We start from the raw sequence: 18,350 nt of genomic DNA on the forward strand, positions 1-18,350 counted from the left end.
CAGAGGTGATAGAAAGGAAAGAAGAGGCAGAATCAAGAAGGAAAAATAAAATAGACATGCTTTAGAACAGACTGGGAAGAAATGACAAAGTGGAGATGAAGCAGGGAGCAAGAAAGAGAAGAACCAATAGCCACACACAGCAAGCTAAGACACAGTGAAGCATCTCCTACCCTATGCCTCTGAGGTGGAACAGGAGCAACGAGTTCTCTGATTAGTTAACCAGCTGGACAGCCATGGTTAGCATTAGAGATGAGGGGTTAGCTCTTTAAATTTTAAAGAATGAGCTAAATAGAAGAGCAGGGAATACTACCTTGATGTGGCAATCTTCTGCTATGCAGTTTTGTTTGACCTGCTCCACATGTTCTTCTACAGACTAAGTAACACCACACCGTCACAAACACAAATACATGCATGAAATGAAATTATAAAGAGAATGAAAAATTTCAAGCTGAAATGGCCACTCCATCACTTAAAGATGACAAAAATGAATTTGAAGAATCAAGAAAAAATAATAAAATGTCATCAGATAAACATAGCACAAAGCAAAAAGGGCAAAATTAAAATTGGTGTGACTATTACACACAAAAACAAAAGCTATTTCAAAACAAAATAATAGCTATTTGTATACCAGTATGGAACTTAAAAGTTCTTACACTATAATATCTGAAAATAAAGTCCACTTTTAAGAGCAAATGCATTCTATACTTCATAGATTCCCATTCTTTAGGGGTTGACTTAAAATATAAATCAAAATATTTATTTCTAAATAGATTCAAAGTACTGGTAATTATTTCACTCTTACTCACATGAGTAATAACATTTTTCTCCTAATCCCATGATTATTGTCCCTCAGAAGTAAATGTTTAATAGGTGAGGCATAGGGAAAAAATATCATAAGAATAACTTATTCCTGGTTGATGACAGGTCATAGAGAATATCTACCTTCAGAACTAATATTCCTGCTGTGCTGGAAACCTCAAACGGTATGATCAGAGCAGTAAACTTTTCCTCATACCTCTTGATGTGACTACTTTCCTTTCAGCATAAAAGGCCATGCAAATTCTGACTGTGCCATGAGGACTCCCCTAGGGCTGCAGTAGCTGACAAAGAAGTGCCCAAGAAATACAGCACAGAGTGTCAATATGGGCTAACTCAGTGAAAGCCAAATTGCTGAAGAATCTATTTGCCTTAATTAGCTGAGTTTGCCACATTTATCAATTTCACAAAAACTAAATTTGTGGAATATTTTTAACATTCAATGAGTAAATATATCTTCCTATATATCTGAAATTCAAGTATTTCCTTGGTATATACCTAAATTTAAGTATTTTAAAAATTACTTTTTAAAAATTAGTCAACACCAATATTTTCAGGGTCAGTCTGTCAATTTTATTAGTTAATCAATTCATTATTAAAATTGATTATCAAAAACCCAACATTTATAAAGATAGAACACTGCTATTAGATAGGTAGTTTTAATTTTTCATATTTCTGAGCTTAGTGACCAGTTTTTGCCTCAATAACATTAAATATTTTTCATAATTTTTTTCTTTTTCAGCAGATCTATTTAATATCCATGAATCCTACATGGTTATTTAAATTTAGATTAATTAAAATTAAGTAAAATTAGAAATCCAGTTCTTCAGTCACACTAGCCACACACCCAAGGGCTCAATAACCACATATGACTAGTGACTATTACACTGGACTATCTGGAGAGAGAGATTTCTATCATCACAGTGCTACTGGACAGGACTGGACAAGAAAGTGATTTCATTCAATGTTTTCAAATCCAAAGGGGTATAGGATGAAAAGCCTTTCACCCAACTCCCAGCCATGTGTTTACCTTCCCTAAAGCCAACCAATGATTATTCAGCATTTTAAGAAATGTTCAATTTCTCTCTGTCCTCTCTACTGTCCAAGGGAACCCTCTGCTGGAGGAAAAATAGCAGAGACTACAGCTGCCAATCCCAAGACATAACAAAGAAGAAAGTACAGGAGAGAGGAGAGTCAAGGAAGAGCCAGCTATAAGGGTTCAGGAAGACTAGACACAGCTGCTTCAGACACAGCTATTTCCCATAGCACTTTAGGCTCTGGCAGTCCAACCAAATCCAGTTGCTATGGACCTTATCAATAGTTAAAGCATATTTTTGGTAAATCATTAAGTTTAATAATTTGAAGAACCAAACACTCAGAAAACTGATGCTTAAACAGAATGGCTTTCTATGAATAATCAGAGTCCTAACTGAGCAAATATCTTTTATTTTAAATCTGTTTCTTAGATTCCTATCTTATTTTATGAGATTTGTTCAGCATCACTACAGGAAATGTTATAGCCAGTGGCTTAGATAAAAGAGGCAAATAATGTGGCTCTGTGACTTCCCTAACAAATCCTATGTTGGTAATTTCAATATTATCAGGATCTTTTGTTTGTTGTTTAGAAAATTTATAACATGCAGGAATCAAAAGTCTCTAATAGCCCATTCCCCCTACTTCCTCATTTAATTTTTAAATTAATGGTATGTCCTGCTGCTCTAGGTATGGGGAAAAACTAAAAAGTAGTTCTACCATTGCCCTTGGGAAACTGAATCCTCTAGACTGTCCTTCTCAGGTTTTACTTTACCAAGTGAAATATAATTCATTTTTCTCTTCTCATAGATTGTTTGCCAAACTTTTAATTACATCTGATAACTACTCTAAACACTTTCTGAACTGACCAATTCCTCACTGACTGGCCAAGTTGATTGAAAGGTTTATATAAAAGATCTTTGATAAGGAAGAGATCATTTGCCAGTCATCTAAATTCCTGATTATTCTTGAATCATGTAAGGCATTATGTTACTAATTATATTAGCTTTAAAATCACCATGCAATGCCAAACTTCTGCTTTGCTCTATAGAAGCAATAATTATTCATCTTGTATTTGGTATTTCTGTAATTTAATCTCTCCCAAAATTACCCTGAATTTGCTGCTTCAAAATCTGTTCATTTCTAAATACTTAATAAATGCTTTTAAAGGGCTCTGTTCTATTTTTTATTAAATGATATTTTGAGAATCTTATTTAAATATTAAATTCCCAAAACCATCCACCACAAAGTTGTTACATAAAAAAAGTCTAAAAGCAAATATACTAAAGGGAGTACCAACATTCACTTGAGTATATATGATTTATCAAGGGACTTATGTTCTTTCATTGCTAAGAAATGAAAATGACAGAATTTTATCTTAAAAGAAGTTCACTGGGGCTGGGGTTGTGGCTCAGTGGTAGAGCGGTTGCCTTGCATTTGTGAGGCACTAGGTTCAATTCTCAGCACCACATACAAATAAATGAATAAATAAAGGTCTGTCAACAATTTAAAAAAATATTAAAAAAAAAAGAAGTTCACTGTTTGTTGTAGTTTAGTAATTTTAGCTATTATCCATAATGTATGAAAGATACTATAATAGTTTGAACCAAAAATAAATTTTCAAAATAAATCAAGTACTGAATTAGGAATACTAAAGAAAAATTAAACAGAAAAATTATAATAGAAAATATATTTCTTAAAAATACCTCACTCTGTTTTCTTTTCTTAGTGAAAATATATCTAATAAATGTCTCTTGAAGGACTTCTTGTTTAACAAGGAAATGCCAAAGTCGCTTGACTGGAAGTGCAGAAGAATCTCGGGACCTATTAAACATAATTAACATACCACAATATTTTAGTCTATAGGAAAAGGGTTTCATGTATGCAGATACTTGTTTTGAAAACTCTAAAATCTATTGCAGAGACAGCATTGAACCCAACAAAATTTTATGATTATTTTATTTTTTAGTTCACCTAAAAAGAATTCCTTTATCCTATAATTATCTAACTACATCAAATGAACTGGTTGAGCGAAGTATCAAATGAATTTCTTATTACTCTCTTTTAAAATTACACTTTAGGTTGGTCCTGTTAGTTAAAGCAAGACCAATGAACATAAAATGGCAGATTACATTTCTAATGGCCTAAGGTTAAACAGCCTTGCCCTTTCAAGCTTATGAGCAATACTCCTAATCATGGCCAGCTGCTTCAAAACGAGCATGCTTCTATGTTTAACCTGATTTCAACATTCCACACTGTATATATGTGTGGAACATCATATGATACTCCGTTAATATGTCCAAATTAATTGAAAGGTTCATGTAAAAAATCTTTGAAAGAGATCATTTGCCAGTAACCTAAATTCCTCATTCTTCTTGAATCATGTATGACAATACATTACTAATTCTATTAGCTTTAAAATCACCATGCAAAGCCAAACTTCGGCCTTGCTCCTTAAAAGTAATTGCTATTTTCATCTCATATTTGGTATTATGGAGCAAGGCTGTAGTTTATGCTCTCACAAAATTATCTGAATTTGTTGCTTCTAAATCTGTTCATTTCTAAATGCCTTTAAAGGGCTCTGTTATATTTTCAATTAAATGATAATCTGAGAATCAGAGTACAGTTTTTGTATAATTCTTATATTTTTAATGCACTAGCTAAAATTTAATTTTAAAAAAGCCATGCTTTTTATGAAAAGGGCCTGAGATGGGCACATAAAAAATCAAAACATCAACAAAAACTCCTACTGTGTCAATTACCCACATAAGTTCAGAAGCATTTTACATATGCAGATTGTTATCAAAATAAAATTTCTCTAATAGTTCTGAAAATAACAGAACAGAAATATAGAATAAAGATACTTTCCTGAATATAAAAGAAATATGTCTTTTGAATAATATGTAATTCTGGGAAAAAATAATTTTTTACCCAGATTTCTGCTTAAAAAAAGACTGCAGATTCAAAGTCATGAATGTTTTCATGAATGTTTAGTTTTAACTTTTCTGGAAGTCATATTGACAAAATATGACTTCCAGAAAAGTTAAAGCTAAACTGTCATCAGCAGTGTAAAAGCTTTCTTACTTGAATGGAGTATTTTCAGGTTCCAGCATTGCTTTATTTCGAAGAATAGCTGGTCCAGCTCCGACTGAAATATCAGTTGGATATGTGTTGATATAGTTAGGGGGGGGACCTTCAAATTGATCCATTTTCTCTTGCAGGATCTGTTCCCAGTTCTCCAAGTTTTTAATTACAGCAATACCCAAGGGTGATGTTACAGGCAGCTCTAAATAGATGATAGAATATGTCATTTCATTTTGGTAAAATATATTGATCATCATTCACATAGAGCCACGACAGTTGAAAATACTGATGATTTTGAAAATGTTTATCTAATGCCATTTAGAGTCTCAATATTTTCAACAAAACAGAAGGCTAGCTCTCTAAAATGAGCTAAGAAAATATCTAGCTTTACTGGTCAAGTTTCTTATTCTTTAAATCTTCTATGTATACACAGTAACTCTTGTTATCATAGGTTGGAGGCTAAAATAAATAAGACTTTATAAAATCTCCAATGCAGTATTTGTTAAGTACCAAATGGCCTTTTATATAGATTTTTTTTAAAAAAGAAGCTTGATGGTAATAAATTACATTTAATAATATGAATTCTCAAATTCCAAACTCACCAGAGAATTCTAGTCCGGCAATAGGAAAGAAATTCTTGACATTGTGAAGTACTAGCTTAACCATTGTCAAATGCAGAAGAGCCCAGCTATTTAAGGGAGAAAAAAAAAATTCTCATAAATTGAAAAATAAAACCATGGGAGAAGCAATAGTAATGTTCCCTACCAAATGTTTAGCAAAATCTCCAAACCCCACCCCCACAAAACTACTACTGAATTTTACTGTGTAAAAAATGGTATCTTTGTAAAAAAAAAAATGGTATCTTTGTAGTCTGAAAAATAAATACACGCAATAATATATCAAAATTGCCTTATGTGAAAATTACCTAGTAGAAAATATTTATCACATGGTCATATGGAATCTAGTAACATATTAATAAATTACCTAGTAAGTTCTAACAGCATATCAATAAATTACATGTTTTCCTCACTAAAAATGTGTTTATAATCTTTACAAAAGGTTTTCTTTGAGACTGGATATGAAGGAAACACTCTGTAGAAAAATTTACCTCAAAGGTACAAAATTTCTAACTTGAAAATGTAAGTCAATTCTTAACATAACTCATGGTAAAAATGTCATTTGAAATGAAAAATGCCAGGATTGCCTACAAAAGATAAAAAGGAAAAAAAAAAGGCCTCATTTACCTATAGGAATTTGGATCTTGGTGCTCCTGTATTTGTGTGTCTGAGAAAAAGGCATCATCATCTTCTTCATCACTATGAACACTTTCATCAGAATCATATATTACACCACTATCAGATAAAGGAAGAAATGGCTGCAATAAAAGTAAAATGATTTTTAAATATGTAATTAGATATATAATTTATATACTATATAAATATACTTTTAAGCCTTAAATATATATTCTTAAAACATAATTTTAAGAATTCTTATTTAATATTGAACATGTTAAATTGTGTCAATCTCAGTTAAAATATTCTCTTGCTGATTCTAGACTTAAGAATAGTCAAGATAACCAGGTAAAACTCTCAGATTAATAAAATAATTAAGTAGCTATATATAACATTTTTAAAGATCAATAATTTTATTTTTACAGATTAGCAATAAAATGAAGGAAATTATAAACCTTTCCATACCTACAAAACAGACTAAGATGCATAAAAACTATGATTTTTAACAAGTTTTAGTGTTTTTTTTTAACTATGTATGTGTTGCTATAGGCTGAACTCTTGTGCATAATGCATGCGCTTTCCTACTGACCCACATTCTGAGCCTCAATTTGTAGAGGATTTAAATAACTAAAATAAAAATTTCTATGGGGATTACTTTTCCTTTTTTTTGAAATTTAATGAGTCTACAGTTAATAGGGAAAACAAGAGTAGCTGAGAAATCATTTTATGCATGAAAGATATAATTTGTTAGTAAATATTAAAAGTAGTAATTAAGAAGTACAGTATAGATTTTGATGCAAAGATATAGTCCAAAATAGTGTAAGAACTTAATCCATGATAAAGACAATATCATAAGTCAATGAGGGGAGAGGACATTATTTAATGAGTAATGACAGAAAAACTACTAAGCTATTTAGGGGAAATAAGAGATAAAGTCTGATCCTTGGTTTATTCTAGATACAGAATTAAAAAGAAGAAGAAAGAAGAGCAGGTGGAAAATAATAGTAAACATATTTATTAATAGAAAAAGACCTTCTCTACACAAAAATAAGGCAATAAATCATAAAACATTGACATGATTAAATACTTTTTAAAAATTCTATGCATCAAAACATCAAAATTTAAAAACAAATGAACTGGAAAAAGTATTCCAAGTAAGCTACATCAATACTATCATTAATAAAGCATAAGAAAGGGGAAATACTGGGGAATGATATTGGCCAAATTATATTGTTTACATTGTATGCATGTACATATATGTAAAAATGAATCCAACTATTATGTACAACTATAATGCATCAATAAAAATATGGAACAGTAAAATGCTAAAAAAATTAAATTTACTTAGAGGAAGGAAGGAAGGGAGGGAGGGAGGGAGGGAGGAGGGATGGATGGTGGATGGGTGGGTGGGACTGCCTATCTACAGCCACATGCTGCTTAACAACCAGAATGTATTTTGAGAAATTCATTGTTAGGAGATTTTTTCATTGTGCAAACATCATTAATTACACTTACACTGCAATATGACACCTAACTTAAAAACTTATGTTTTTAAGCATACTTTATTAATTCCCTGGTTTTCTACATAAATACAATGAAATGCAACTTGATCAACATTTCAAAAGATAAGCCAGAAAGATCCTGGAAGTATAAGCAGGAATCCTGTTAAGAGTGTAAACCTGGAAACCTGCACTCACAATTTGTGTAAGCCAGTGGTTTTCAAACTTTAACACACAGAACTACTAGGAGGACGTGTTAAAACACAAATTGTTGGTTCCTACTCTCAGAGTTTCTCAGTGAGCAACTCAGTAAGACCCTGTCTCAAAATAAAAAATGGGCTGGGATGCAGCTCAGTGGTTAAGCACCCCTGGGTTCAACCCCTGGTACCACACCCCCAATAGCAAAAAAAATAAGGTGAGACCTAATAAAGATTTTAAAATCTTTAAATGGGAAAGAAGCACAACAAATGCATTCTCTTATGGGGATGCACAGCAAAGTGACAACAGTGTTAACACATGTAAAGAGGGAAACATCAACAGAAGAATAAGGAACTCCAAAAAGCATAGTGCAGGAAAGAAATAGCAGTATTAGTGTGTTCCCAGCATAGTATGTATGGGGGGGTATAAGGAATGCAATCACCACGAGTACTCCAGTTCCAGAGAAGTTTACTGCTTTGGGGAAAAAGTGATATATCATGAGGCCTCACCACAGACTGACCAAACCACCAAATATTCATCTGTTTCCTGTTCTAATTCCATGGTGACCAAGGAAATTACTAATTATCAGAAAAGTTAATAGTAAACACAAGAATCCCAGTCACTAGAAAAAGATGCTGATTATATTTTAAGAACTGACTTCTGATTTATACCTAAATTCCATATGAACTAATTTGTCTCATCCATCAAGTATCTGATCATTCTTAAATGTTACTAGGACTATTTATTTTCTGGATTTGAGAAATTAAATGTCTAAACTATGGTGATTCAATCCAAAAGGGGCTCCATAATTCCTATGTGACAAAAACACAGGAGTGAATAAAACAAATGCACTTAAATTAAAGCTTGCATCCCTCACACTCCTTACCTTTGCAACAAAGTAATCCCACATACTAAGTTCAGGAGGAATAAATTTTTCTTTGTAAGATGGTCTTTCTGCAGGCACTGGTGGTGGGGTAGCATCTTTTACAGGCCTTCCAGGGACCAGCATTCTCATGTTAAATCTCCTACGGTGTTTATCTATGTCTTCAGAAGGAGCAGGAGGTGCTGAATAAAGATTTTTTTAAAAATATGCATTTGTTATACATCATTAATTTATAGAGTTAACTTTTCTTTTCAACCCACTCTTTCCATATTTTAGTCAAAATTAAATTACTTATATGTGCACTTCTAAATTGTTCTAGTTACTGTGTCAGTTTTCTAGCAGTCATGGGAAAGTTGGAGATGAATATCTTCCATGGAGTAGCCTATTTGCTATATAGAATAAGGATTAAAGTAATTCTCCATAAAATGAATTAAATAAGTGGTATATTCAATAAGTATTAGAGAGAGTGAATGATTATTTCTGGATACATGGATCAAGAAAGATTCAATGAATACAAAGGATTTAAAGCAGAAACCCCATGGGAAGAAGGGAAAAGAGAACAGGAACAAATGGCCAAAGGAGGTTTGAGTAAAAATATCGTTTGTGCTAGACAGAAATCAGGAGAGGAGTAATTACCATTACAAAGTCTAGACTTGGGCTAGGACTAGCCTCTGGACCTGAAGCTAGGAATTTACAGTCAATTTTCACTAAAGGTTTTTAACCTAGTCCCTAGATGAGGTCTGGTCTGTTTGATCAATTAGAGAGGAAAACGGAAGATGGCATAAGAAGGGCCTGACTAGTATGGTAGGCTGTTAAACCTACAGGGAGAGCTTGATATAAGGAATACATTAAAAAAAAAAAAAATCAGGATTTAGGAACTAATTGGTTATGTGAGAGTTAGAAAGAACAACAAATCCATTTTCTTTTTTAAAATCTTTAGGTGAAACTTATATAGCATAAAATTGACTACTTTTAAGTATACTATTCAGTAGTATCCAATATATTTACAATAGCACTCAACTACCACATTTATCTAGTTCTAAAGTATGTCACTACCCCAAATGGAAACCCTACACCTACTAAGCAATCACTCAATCCATCAATTTGTTTTCTGTCTCTGTGGATTTTCTATTCTGGATACTTACTCTGGATATTTATTGATGGATAAAATAACCAGAAACAAAAAACAGAAAATTCAGGAAGAGAAATAAGTGATTTGTAGGGATAACCTTTAGATTTAAAGTGGTCTACAATTAGGAAGAAAGAGAAATCTACCTATAACAGAAGTAGAAGCAAAGAGAATTGGTGAGATCACTTCCTTTACATTAGCTTACACAGGAACCTATGCATAAGTTAAGGACAGAGTTTGGAATATGAGTCGTTTGAACTCTGTGTCAGTATAATATGACCATTTCCAGGGATGAATTAAGATTATTTCCATGTTTTAGCACCAAGAAAAAAAGTATCTGTGTGTAACTCACTATATCCTACCATCTTAAAAAAGTGGGATGAAAACACAGTTGCCCATAAAGAAAAAATATCTACACATACACATACAAAGAGAAACTGGAATTTAAAAGGCCCTGTGCATGACTCAAATGGCTGCCTTATATAGCACCATGAACTTAATCTAAAGCCACTGGTCAATCTTGAAAAATGCTGAAGATTTATTTAAATCTAAGAACTATACTTTTTCCATAACCTCATTCCTTAACATCATATCCTTACTTACCTTTCTACTATTTATTATCCTCTTCAAACATGCCCTGTTTTATTAACCTCAAAAATGTTTGTTCTATAAAAATAAAATATTCTAACATGGGTTTAGTTATTTATACCAAAAAAAAAAAAAAAATGACTATACTTTAAACTCACTGATTTTTGAGGTAAATTTTCTTAAAACAAAAAAAAATCTTCTAATTTTGGAATTTACAATGATCGTACATACAGTATCGGTATAAGACTTATCTTACCTGAAATACTTTCTGATTGTCTCCGAGGCTTCACAACAAGTTTCACACCCCCTCCAAAAACAGCAGCCCACATTCGGTTATTTAATGGGTGGGCTGCAAGCCGAAATAATTCATTGGAAGAATTTGTGGCAAGAGCATGTATCAATAAACTTAAGTAAACAGCAACAACAGCTTCACACAACAAAACATTCAGTTTTGGCTGGTCTTCATCTTGTGCTGAACTCAAAAGACTAATAAGTGAGCTCACACCTGTAAAAGTATAGAATATCACATGAAGTATATCAGCATAAAGCACCAGAAAGAAAAAATATCTAAATTTGGAGTATAGTGAAAATTATATATCTGTATTCTATAAAATAAATAATTCAATAATTTGAACAACAAAATAAATGATAGGAATGAATTATAACCTATACAATAAGAATCTACTAGTCTATAGTGATATAATAAGTGAATTACTAAATACAAAGGGGAAAGGAAAAAATCTTCCTTACAAAATTTTAAGTAATAAGCAGAAGGATGGCAGAATTAGAAGAGCACAATCTAGTCAACCCACAGTAATATCTGATTTACACAGGAATCATAACTGGATGCTAAAATATGATATTTTACTCAGCAACTCTTCAAAAGATAATGATTAATTATAAAGGAAAAAATAATAACTTTATAAAGGAGAAACCATGTTACCAAGTGATCGAAGTTAACAGCACAAGTAATGGGAATAACTGACATCACATGCCTCTTGATACTATGCACTCAGAAGAACACATCTTTTTCATGATTCCCCTGATAAAAATACATAATCTGAATCTAATATTAAGAAAAAAATCAAAAAAAGCCCAAATTGAGGGATATTCTAAAAAAGTAACTGGCCAGTACTCTTTGAAAGTGTCAAAGTCATGAAAGACAAAGAAGGAGAAAATTCATTCATCATTCAAAGAGACTAAAGAGACATTACATCTAAATGTTAAATGGAGAAGAAGAAAAAGGAGTGGAAAAACTGGTGAAATTTTAAAAAGATCTATGGAGTAGAGCATGGTACTGAATCAATGTTGAATGTTAAATTTGGTAATTGTTCTGTAGTTATGTAAAAGCATGTCTATTTTTAGAGAAAACACAAAAATATTTAGATACAAAAGGATATACTGTCTGTAACTTAATACCAAATATTTCAGAAAAATAATGCCATTAAGATATACACACATATCTGGAGTGAGTAAATGAGAGACAAGAAATGAACAATAAAGCAAGGATAATAAACTGGTAATATTTGAGAAGTCTGGGTGAAGGTTATACAAAATTCTTTATACTTTTTTTGAAACTTTTTTATAAGTCTGAAATTATTTCAAAATAAGAATTTAAAACAAAAATCAACATATTTCTAGAAACTTATGCTTAAATTAATTTTAAATACATGGGGTACTGAAGGGAATACAGAAGGTTTGAAATAACTGATGTGGAGTGTGGGAGGCCATCCCTGCACGTGATTTGAGTTACCTCCCTGGCTGGGCAAGAGGCACTTAGGCACATCTTGTGTCCAGAGCTTTCCTCACCCTTCTCAGGTCCGAGGGGTTGTCCGTGTGGAGGCATGTCTAGCCACAACCCCGTAGACCCAATTGTCGCCCCTGACCTTGGGATGCTGCCCCCCCTTAATCTTCATTGGATGAGATTTTCCCCAGAATTTTTTGCTCCCCAATAAAAAGTCCACTCCCTGGCGTGTTCTTTCTCTCTCACTAGCCTCTTCAGTAAACCTCGCTACCATAATAGGTGGCTGGAGGCTAGAGCTAGGAGGAGCTGTCCTGGAGCCAGTTTAAAGGTAATTAGAGTCTTGTCTCTTTAATTCAAAACTCCCTAGAGATTTCTCACATTTTGAACCTTCATTCATGAAGCCAGTGCTGGTCACGGGCTAAAGTGGAGAATAAGAAAGAGATAACCAGAAAAAAGAGAAGGAATGACAACATAACATACATAGCACAGAAGGGTCACTCCTGTTCTAGTACATAAATGTACACTCTTGAAAATAATTGTATTTTCTTTGGCGTATCTGAAAGTATGTCTGTGATACTGCTGTAACTCTAATACAGAATTTCTAAGGATAAAGGACTGATATGTTCACTCTTATGAAGGATGCTAAGTCCTTGCTTTTTATGCTGGTCAACACAACTGGGTTTTTGAAACCTTGGGTTTCTGAGTCTTTAGATAATGTTACAGTATCTAAGCATTCCAAATCCATAGTGGAAAACATCATCAAAAAACAAACAAAAAACCATTCACCAAATCTACAAAAAGCAACAATCAGGAAACTAGCTAGTAGATTTTTTAAAAAAGAACTACTAAGAGACAAGATGGTGGACTAGAAGCACGCAGCACACTCCTGCTTCTCAGTGAGGCTGAACATGTTGAAGTGGGTAGCTGTGGGAGGGTGCTGGAACTCAACAGTAAAGGGACAGAAACCCAGAGAAACCCAGAGATTTTTGGCTAACAGAACAGTACTAGAAATAGAATACCCCAGCACTGTTGGCATGGCAGCAAGACCAAGGGAGGAGGAGTATCCCCTCAGCTGGGGTACAAGTTAAAGAGAGTTCTAGTGAACTCTACGGGAACAGAATCTGGTATCCTGTAGACATCTAAGATTGGGGATCTGAACAGCTAGTTGGCTTTGGAGGAGTCATCTGAATTTCCCAATGAATAATCACAGAGTTGTAAGCACAGCCATCTTGAGAAAGGCCCTACTGACCAAGCTTACCACTCTAGGTGTCAGACATCCCTGCATCGTCCTATCTCCAGGAACCCACAGCTATTCTACAAGCACTGTCTCAGCAACTGACTCTCTAGTTAAAAAGTTGAGGCAAGGGAGACTCTGAAACAAATCCCCTGAGATTCATGCAGAGAAAAGCAGAAGGTGCTTCCCTTTAAAATCAGGGTTCAGGAAACCTGTCATCATTCTCTGGGGAAGTTAACAGTCCTGAGTGATTTGGTTTTGCATGGGAGCCGAATCTGAGAGCACAGAATCTAGGGTGGCAGATCACTCAGAGCCTCTTCTCCCACTCACTCTCCCACCACAACACAGATCTTCACAGCTCCATTGCCTCCCCTCCCCTTAGAGGCATTCACAGACATGGTGGAGTACCAATGTCTGCCCTATCCTTGGAGCATACAGCCCAAAAAGCTACAGAAAAAAATACTGCAAGATCCACATTCCATGCTAGCTCATTCCAGCATGGAAATCAACTAAGAGGAATACCAACCAGCTTCAGCCACAAATCTATCCCACTAGTTACCTGGAAAGCACAACAGAAAGAACCAAGGATAAATAACTCAGCCTTCACTCTGTCCACTGGGTACACAGCCTAAGAAGACCTGAGAGAAGCTCTGATCAGTAGAAGTTGTGATTATCCACCTTTGGTCCCTCATTCAAGCACTCTGGCAAGGAGAAAATTTTCATTTATATGAAGTCTAAAAGTATGAAAAAACAAAATAATATAAATCTCTATATATGTACATACATTTACATATATATATATATATATATATACACATATAGTTTGTTAATTTTCTAAATTTATCTTGTCTCCTTTTTTCCATTTTCTCCTTCTTTTGCTTTCTTTTGTTAGTTTTGTTTTGCTCTTTTATTCCTTTTTCTTTCTTTTTTTTTTTTAAACAAGAAGTTTATTTAAACAACAAGACGATGCTTGACTTGAAGGGAAAACTATCTAGGAATCTTTTTTAAGAGTAATTTACCCCTACTTAAAGATAGATTGCCCTACATGTAACAGCTGCATACAAAAAAGTTATAAAATTGTCCTTGGTTTTACAATGATAAATGAAAAACATTAAAATTCTCCAATCGAACGAGGTATGCAAGGATTTTTATGTTGTTCAGGTTTTTTTGTTGTTGTTGTTTTTGTTTTTTGTTGAAACAGTGAGAGCAAAATAACTTACTGGAATATAAAGATAAAAGCTGAATGAGCATGCCACTAATGGAGAAAGGGGATATTTTCACAGAACCAGTATTTTTCCCCATCCCATCTCCATTTGATGTTAATCAAAACATATCATTGGCCATTTAGTTTAAAGAAAAAAATGCAATATGCTTGTGCACATACACAAGTTACTTTATGTACAATAAAAGAATGGGGAAGGAGAAAATGAAAGAATAAAGAAAACTATACTGTAGTAGTCAGGATGTGGTGGAACCAAATTGCAGTTTTCTAATTGAGAATGTATTTTTGGTCTGTAAGAACAGAGTTCTGGAGTAAAGTGGCAGGTTTCCTTTTTAGTAGACACCTCCTGTCTGCTGCTGGAACACATCAATTGTATCTTCATACTCCATTTCCAACTGTGCAGATGTGTCTGTTTCATTAATTGGCTGCCTGTGAAATCAGAATCTGATCTGCCTCATCGACAAATCCTGTCGCTCACAATATGCTTTCATTAGTTTACTTAATCTTAAACTGCACCACAGAACCATCCTGCCCCTCCACCTTCAAGTTAATATGATCGCTGTTGTCAGTCTTGACTCCTTCCTTGGGCTTTTCGTCGGCCATGGTGAGCGCTGGAGTCTCCTCAGCTGCCATTTCACAAAAAAGGTACCAGGTCTGCACCGAATGAGCCTGATTCTTTTTTCTTTATTTTCTAAGTTCTTCTTTTTTTTTTTTTTTTTTCTGGTACTAGAGATTGAACCCAGGGGTGCTTCACCTAACTGAACTACATTGCAGCATTTTTTAATTTTTTGAGACAGGTTTTCACTAAGTTATTTAGGGCATCGCTAAATTGCTGAGGCTGGCTTTGAACTTGCAATCCTCCTGCCTCGGTCTCCCAAGTTGCTGGGATTACAGGCATGCACCACCACATTCAGCTTATTTTGAAGTTTTGAAGGTTTTTGTTTTTATTTTACTCTATATTTCCTCCCTTTTCTGTTGTTAAGGCTGTTGTTTTCTTTTAGTCTTTTTTTTTCTTTTAGTGCTGAGGATCAAATCCAGGATCTCATGTGCATTATGTGGGTGTGCTGCCACTGATCCACTGAGCTACACTCAGCCCAGCTTGAACCCTTGAAAATACTTCATCTTGAAGAAAGTATGGGGGGACAAAAGCCCCAGCCAGTGACCCATACTCAAGAGGGATGTGATATCTTGTTCCTGAAGTCACTCCATGGTAACAGCAGAGAGAAAAAATACAACTATTGTGGACATAACACTTTTGAGGGTCTTCAGCATGGGTCACCTTCATACCCTGTCAGATTGCACAGTATAGATAAAACTGGATATGAGCACTACAGAGGCAGAGCTGTGATTCTGGCCCCCACCAAAATATCAGGAAACACCAACAACTGCACCAGGGTATAAACACAGGATAAAAGCTTCAGGACCCTTACAACAATTGGAGCAACCAGTATCAGAATTGCTTTTTAGTAACAGAGCCAGTATCAACAGTTCCCACGGAAACCCCCATCACCTCATAAGGGCTTCCAATCCCATCATAGAAGTAACCAGAGAATAAACTCCACATATTCTGCTGACTACACCATACTTTCCTGAACTAGCAGAGGAATCTCACTTATGAGAAATACAGAGAAAGTGAGTACATATTGTCAAAACCCACTAATCAAAGCCAAAGAAGTCACAGGAAGATAATACTATGAATTTCAATTGGAAATAACCTCAACACTATTCTACAAACTGATACTCCAAGACATAATTAAGACAAAGCCACTTACCAAGAAGGCCCCTACATACAAATGGAAGAGATATACATCCCAATGGATATACAACAAATCTCAACATGGAAATGTAAGAAGATGAAGAACATGGGGTAATATGACATCTCCTAAACTTTATAATTCTATTGTAACATATTCCAAAGGTATCAAAATAAATGAAATGCCTTATAAAGAATTCAAAAGAATGATTTTTTAAAAAGGTCAAAAGAATCCCAAGAGAATACGCATAAACAGTTGAATGAATTAATAAAGTCAATTCAGGATATTAATCAGAAATACAATAAAGTGAGACAGATTATGAAAGAGAACCAAACAAAAATCTTGGAAATGAGAAGCCCAATAAATCAGAAAAAAATGTTCAGTTGAAAGCCTCCACAATAAACTAGATCAAACAGAACAAAGGACATCAAAACTTGAACAAGTCTGACAAAACACTACATTCAGACAGCCATAAAGAAAACATACAAGATCTCTGCAACACCATTAAAAGATCAAACATATGCATAATTGGTATACCTGAATAAGAAGAATTATAGACTGAAGGCATAAAAAAACCTATTCAATGAAATTATAGCAGAAAACTTCCCAAATCTTGGGGAAGACAGAGACATCCAGCTATGGCTTATAGCATACCAAATAGACATGCAGAAAAGAACCTCTTCATAACATAATTAAATTGCTGAAAGTACAGGACAAAGGAAGAATATTAAAATCTGCAAGAGAGAGACACCATCACAGTTAAAGGCAAACCCATTAAATTAACAGTAAAATTTGAGCAAAAACTCTATAAACACCAGGACAAAAAAATAAAATAAAATGATGTATTTCAAGTTCTAAAAGAAAAGTAACTACTTGAAGGATTGCTATAGAAAGAAAGAAAATCCTTTAGAAGAGAACTGGAAATAAAGGCCTTCTAAGATAAGCATTAACTAAGGGAATTCATGACTTACTAGACCAACATTACAGAAGATGCATAAGGGAATCCTATACCCAGAAGAGGAAGAATGATAAAATTATTAGAGCACATGAAAAAATAAATCCCACTAAAAGATTAGATACACAAATGAGAATTAGAAAAGAATCAAACATTATCAATACAGTAAACATCAAACTTTTAAGATGAGTACTAAAGGAAGAGACATACTTTTTTTTTAGAAAAAGAAAAATCAACAAAATGTCAGGAATAATCCTGAATGTAAATGGTCTTAATGCTCCAATTAAAAGACACAGACTGGCCGAATGGATTAAAAAACAATACCTAACAATCTGATGCATCTAAGAAAATCACTTCATTTGCAAAGACACACAGACTTAAAGTGAAAGAATGAAAAATGATATTCCAAGCAAACAGAATATCCAAAAGCAAATAGGATTACATCCAACAAAATAGAATTTTAAGACAAAATCAGTTAGAAGAGAAAGGTCAATGTATATTGATGAAGGGAATAATACATCAAGAAGATATTATAATAAGTATAGATGCACCAAATGTTGGAGCACCTAGTTTTATAAAACAAACACTACTAGACATAAAGGGAGAAAGCCCTTACTGCAATAACAGTGGGTGATTTCAACACCCCTCCTGTACCAATAGATAAGTTAAATTATACTACAGATAAGATTGACTTAACAGACATCTATGGAATATACACTCTTTACATCAGCATATAGTACTTTTTCTAAAATAGATCATAAATGAGACTCCAAAGTCTTAACAAATTTTTAAGAGTTAAATAATTTCTTATATCTTATTTGAAGAAGACACTAGAAGGCGGGAAGATTTGGCATATTCATGGATTGGGAGAATTAATATAGTTAAAATAGCCATACTACCCTAAGTGATATACAGAGTAAGTGTAATATTCATCAAAATACCAATGACACACCATAAAACTAGAAAAAACAGTCCTAAAA

General features: G+C 33.8%; 1 protein-coding gene and 1 pseudogene across 6 annotated transcripts in view; both read right to left on the reverse strand.

The window, feature by feature from the left end:
* Dmxl2 (Dmx like 2) overlaps positions 1-18,350 on the reverse strand; it is a 168,340-nt gene that overhangs the window by 10,550 nt on the left and 139,440 nt on the right. For 4 of the 6 annotated variants that reach the window (XM_071608261.1, XM_071608262.1, XM_034637280.2 and 1 more), the window contains 7 exons: positions 10,718-10,966; positions 8,748-8,926; positions 6,177-6,307; positions 5,535-5,620; positions 4,933-5,134; positions 3,555-3,672; positions 311-373 (listed from right to left, as the gene is read on the reverse strand). In XM_071608261.1, coding sequence (XP_071464362.1) covers positions 311-373; positions 3,555-3,672; positions 4,933-5,134; positions 5,535-5,620; positions 6,177-6,307; positions 8,748-8,926; positions 10,718-10,966 — 1,028 coding nt within the window. The remainder of the gene's footprint in view (positions 1-310; positions 374-3,554; positions 3,673-4,932; positions 5,135-5,534; positions 5,621-6,176; positions 6,308-8,747; positions 8,927-10,717; positions 10,967-18,350) is intronic. The other 2 variants (XM_027925960.3, XM_027925959.3) reach the window with 1 other exon arrangement.
* LOC139704562 (small ubiquitin-related modifier 2 pseudogene) lies at positions 14,509-15,504 on the reverse strand (annotated as a pseudogene).

Source organism: Marmota flaviventris, chromosome 2 (genome assembly GCF_047511675.1).
Source record: "Marmota flaviventris isolate mMarFla1 chromosome 2, mMarFla1.hap1, whole genome shotgun sequence".
In the NCBI taxonomy this organism is placed as follows: domain Eukaryota; kingdom Metazoa; phylum Chordata; class Mammalia; order Rodentia; family Sciuridae; genus Marmota; species Marmota flaviventris.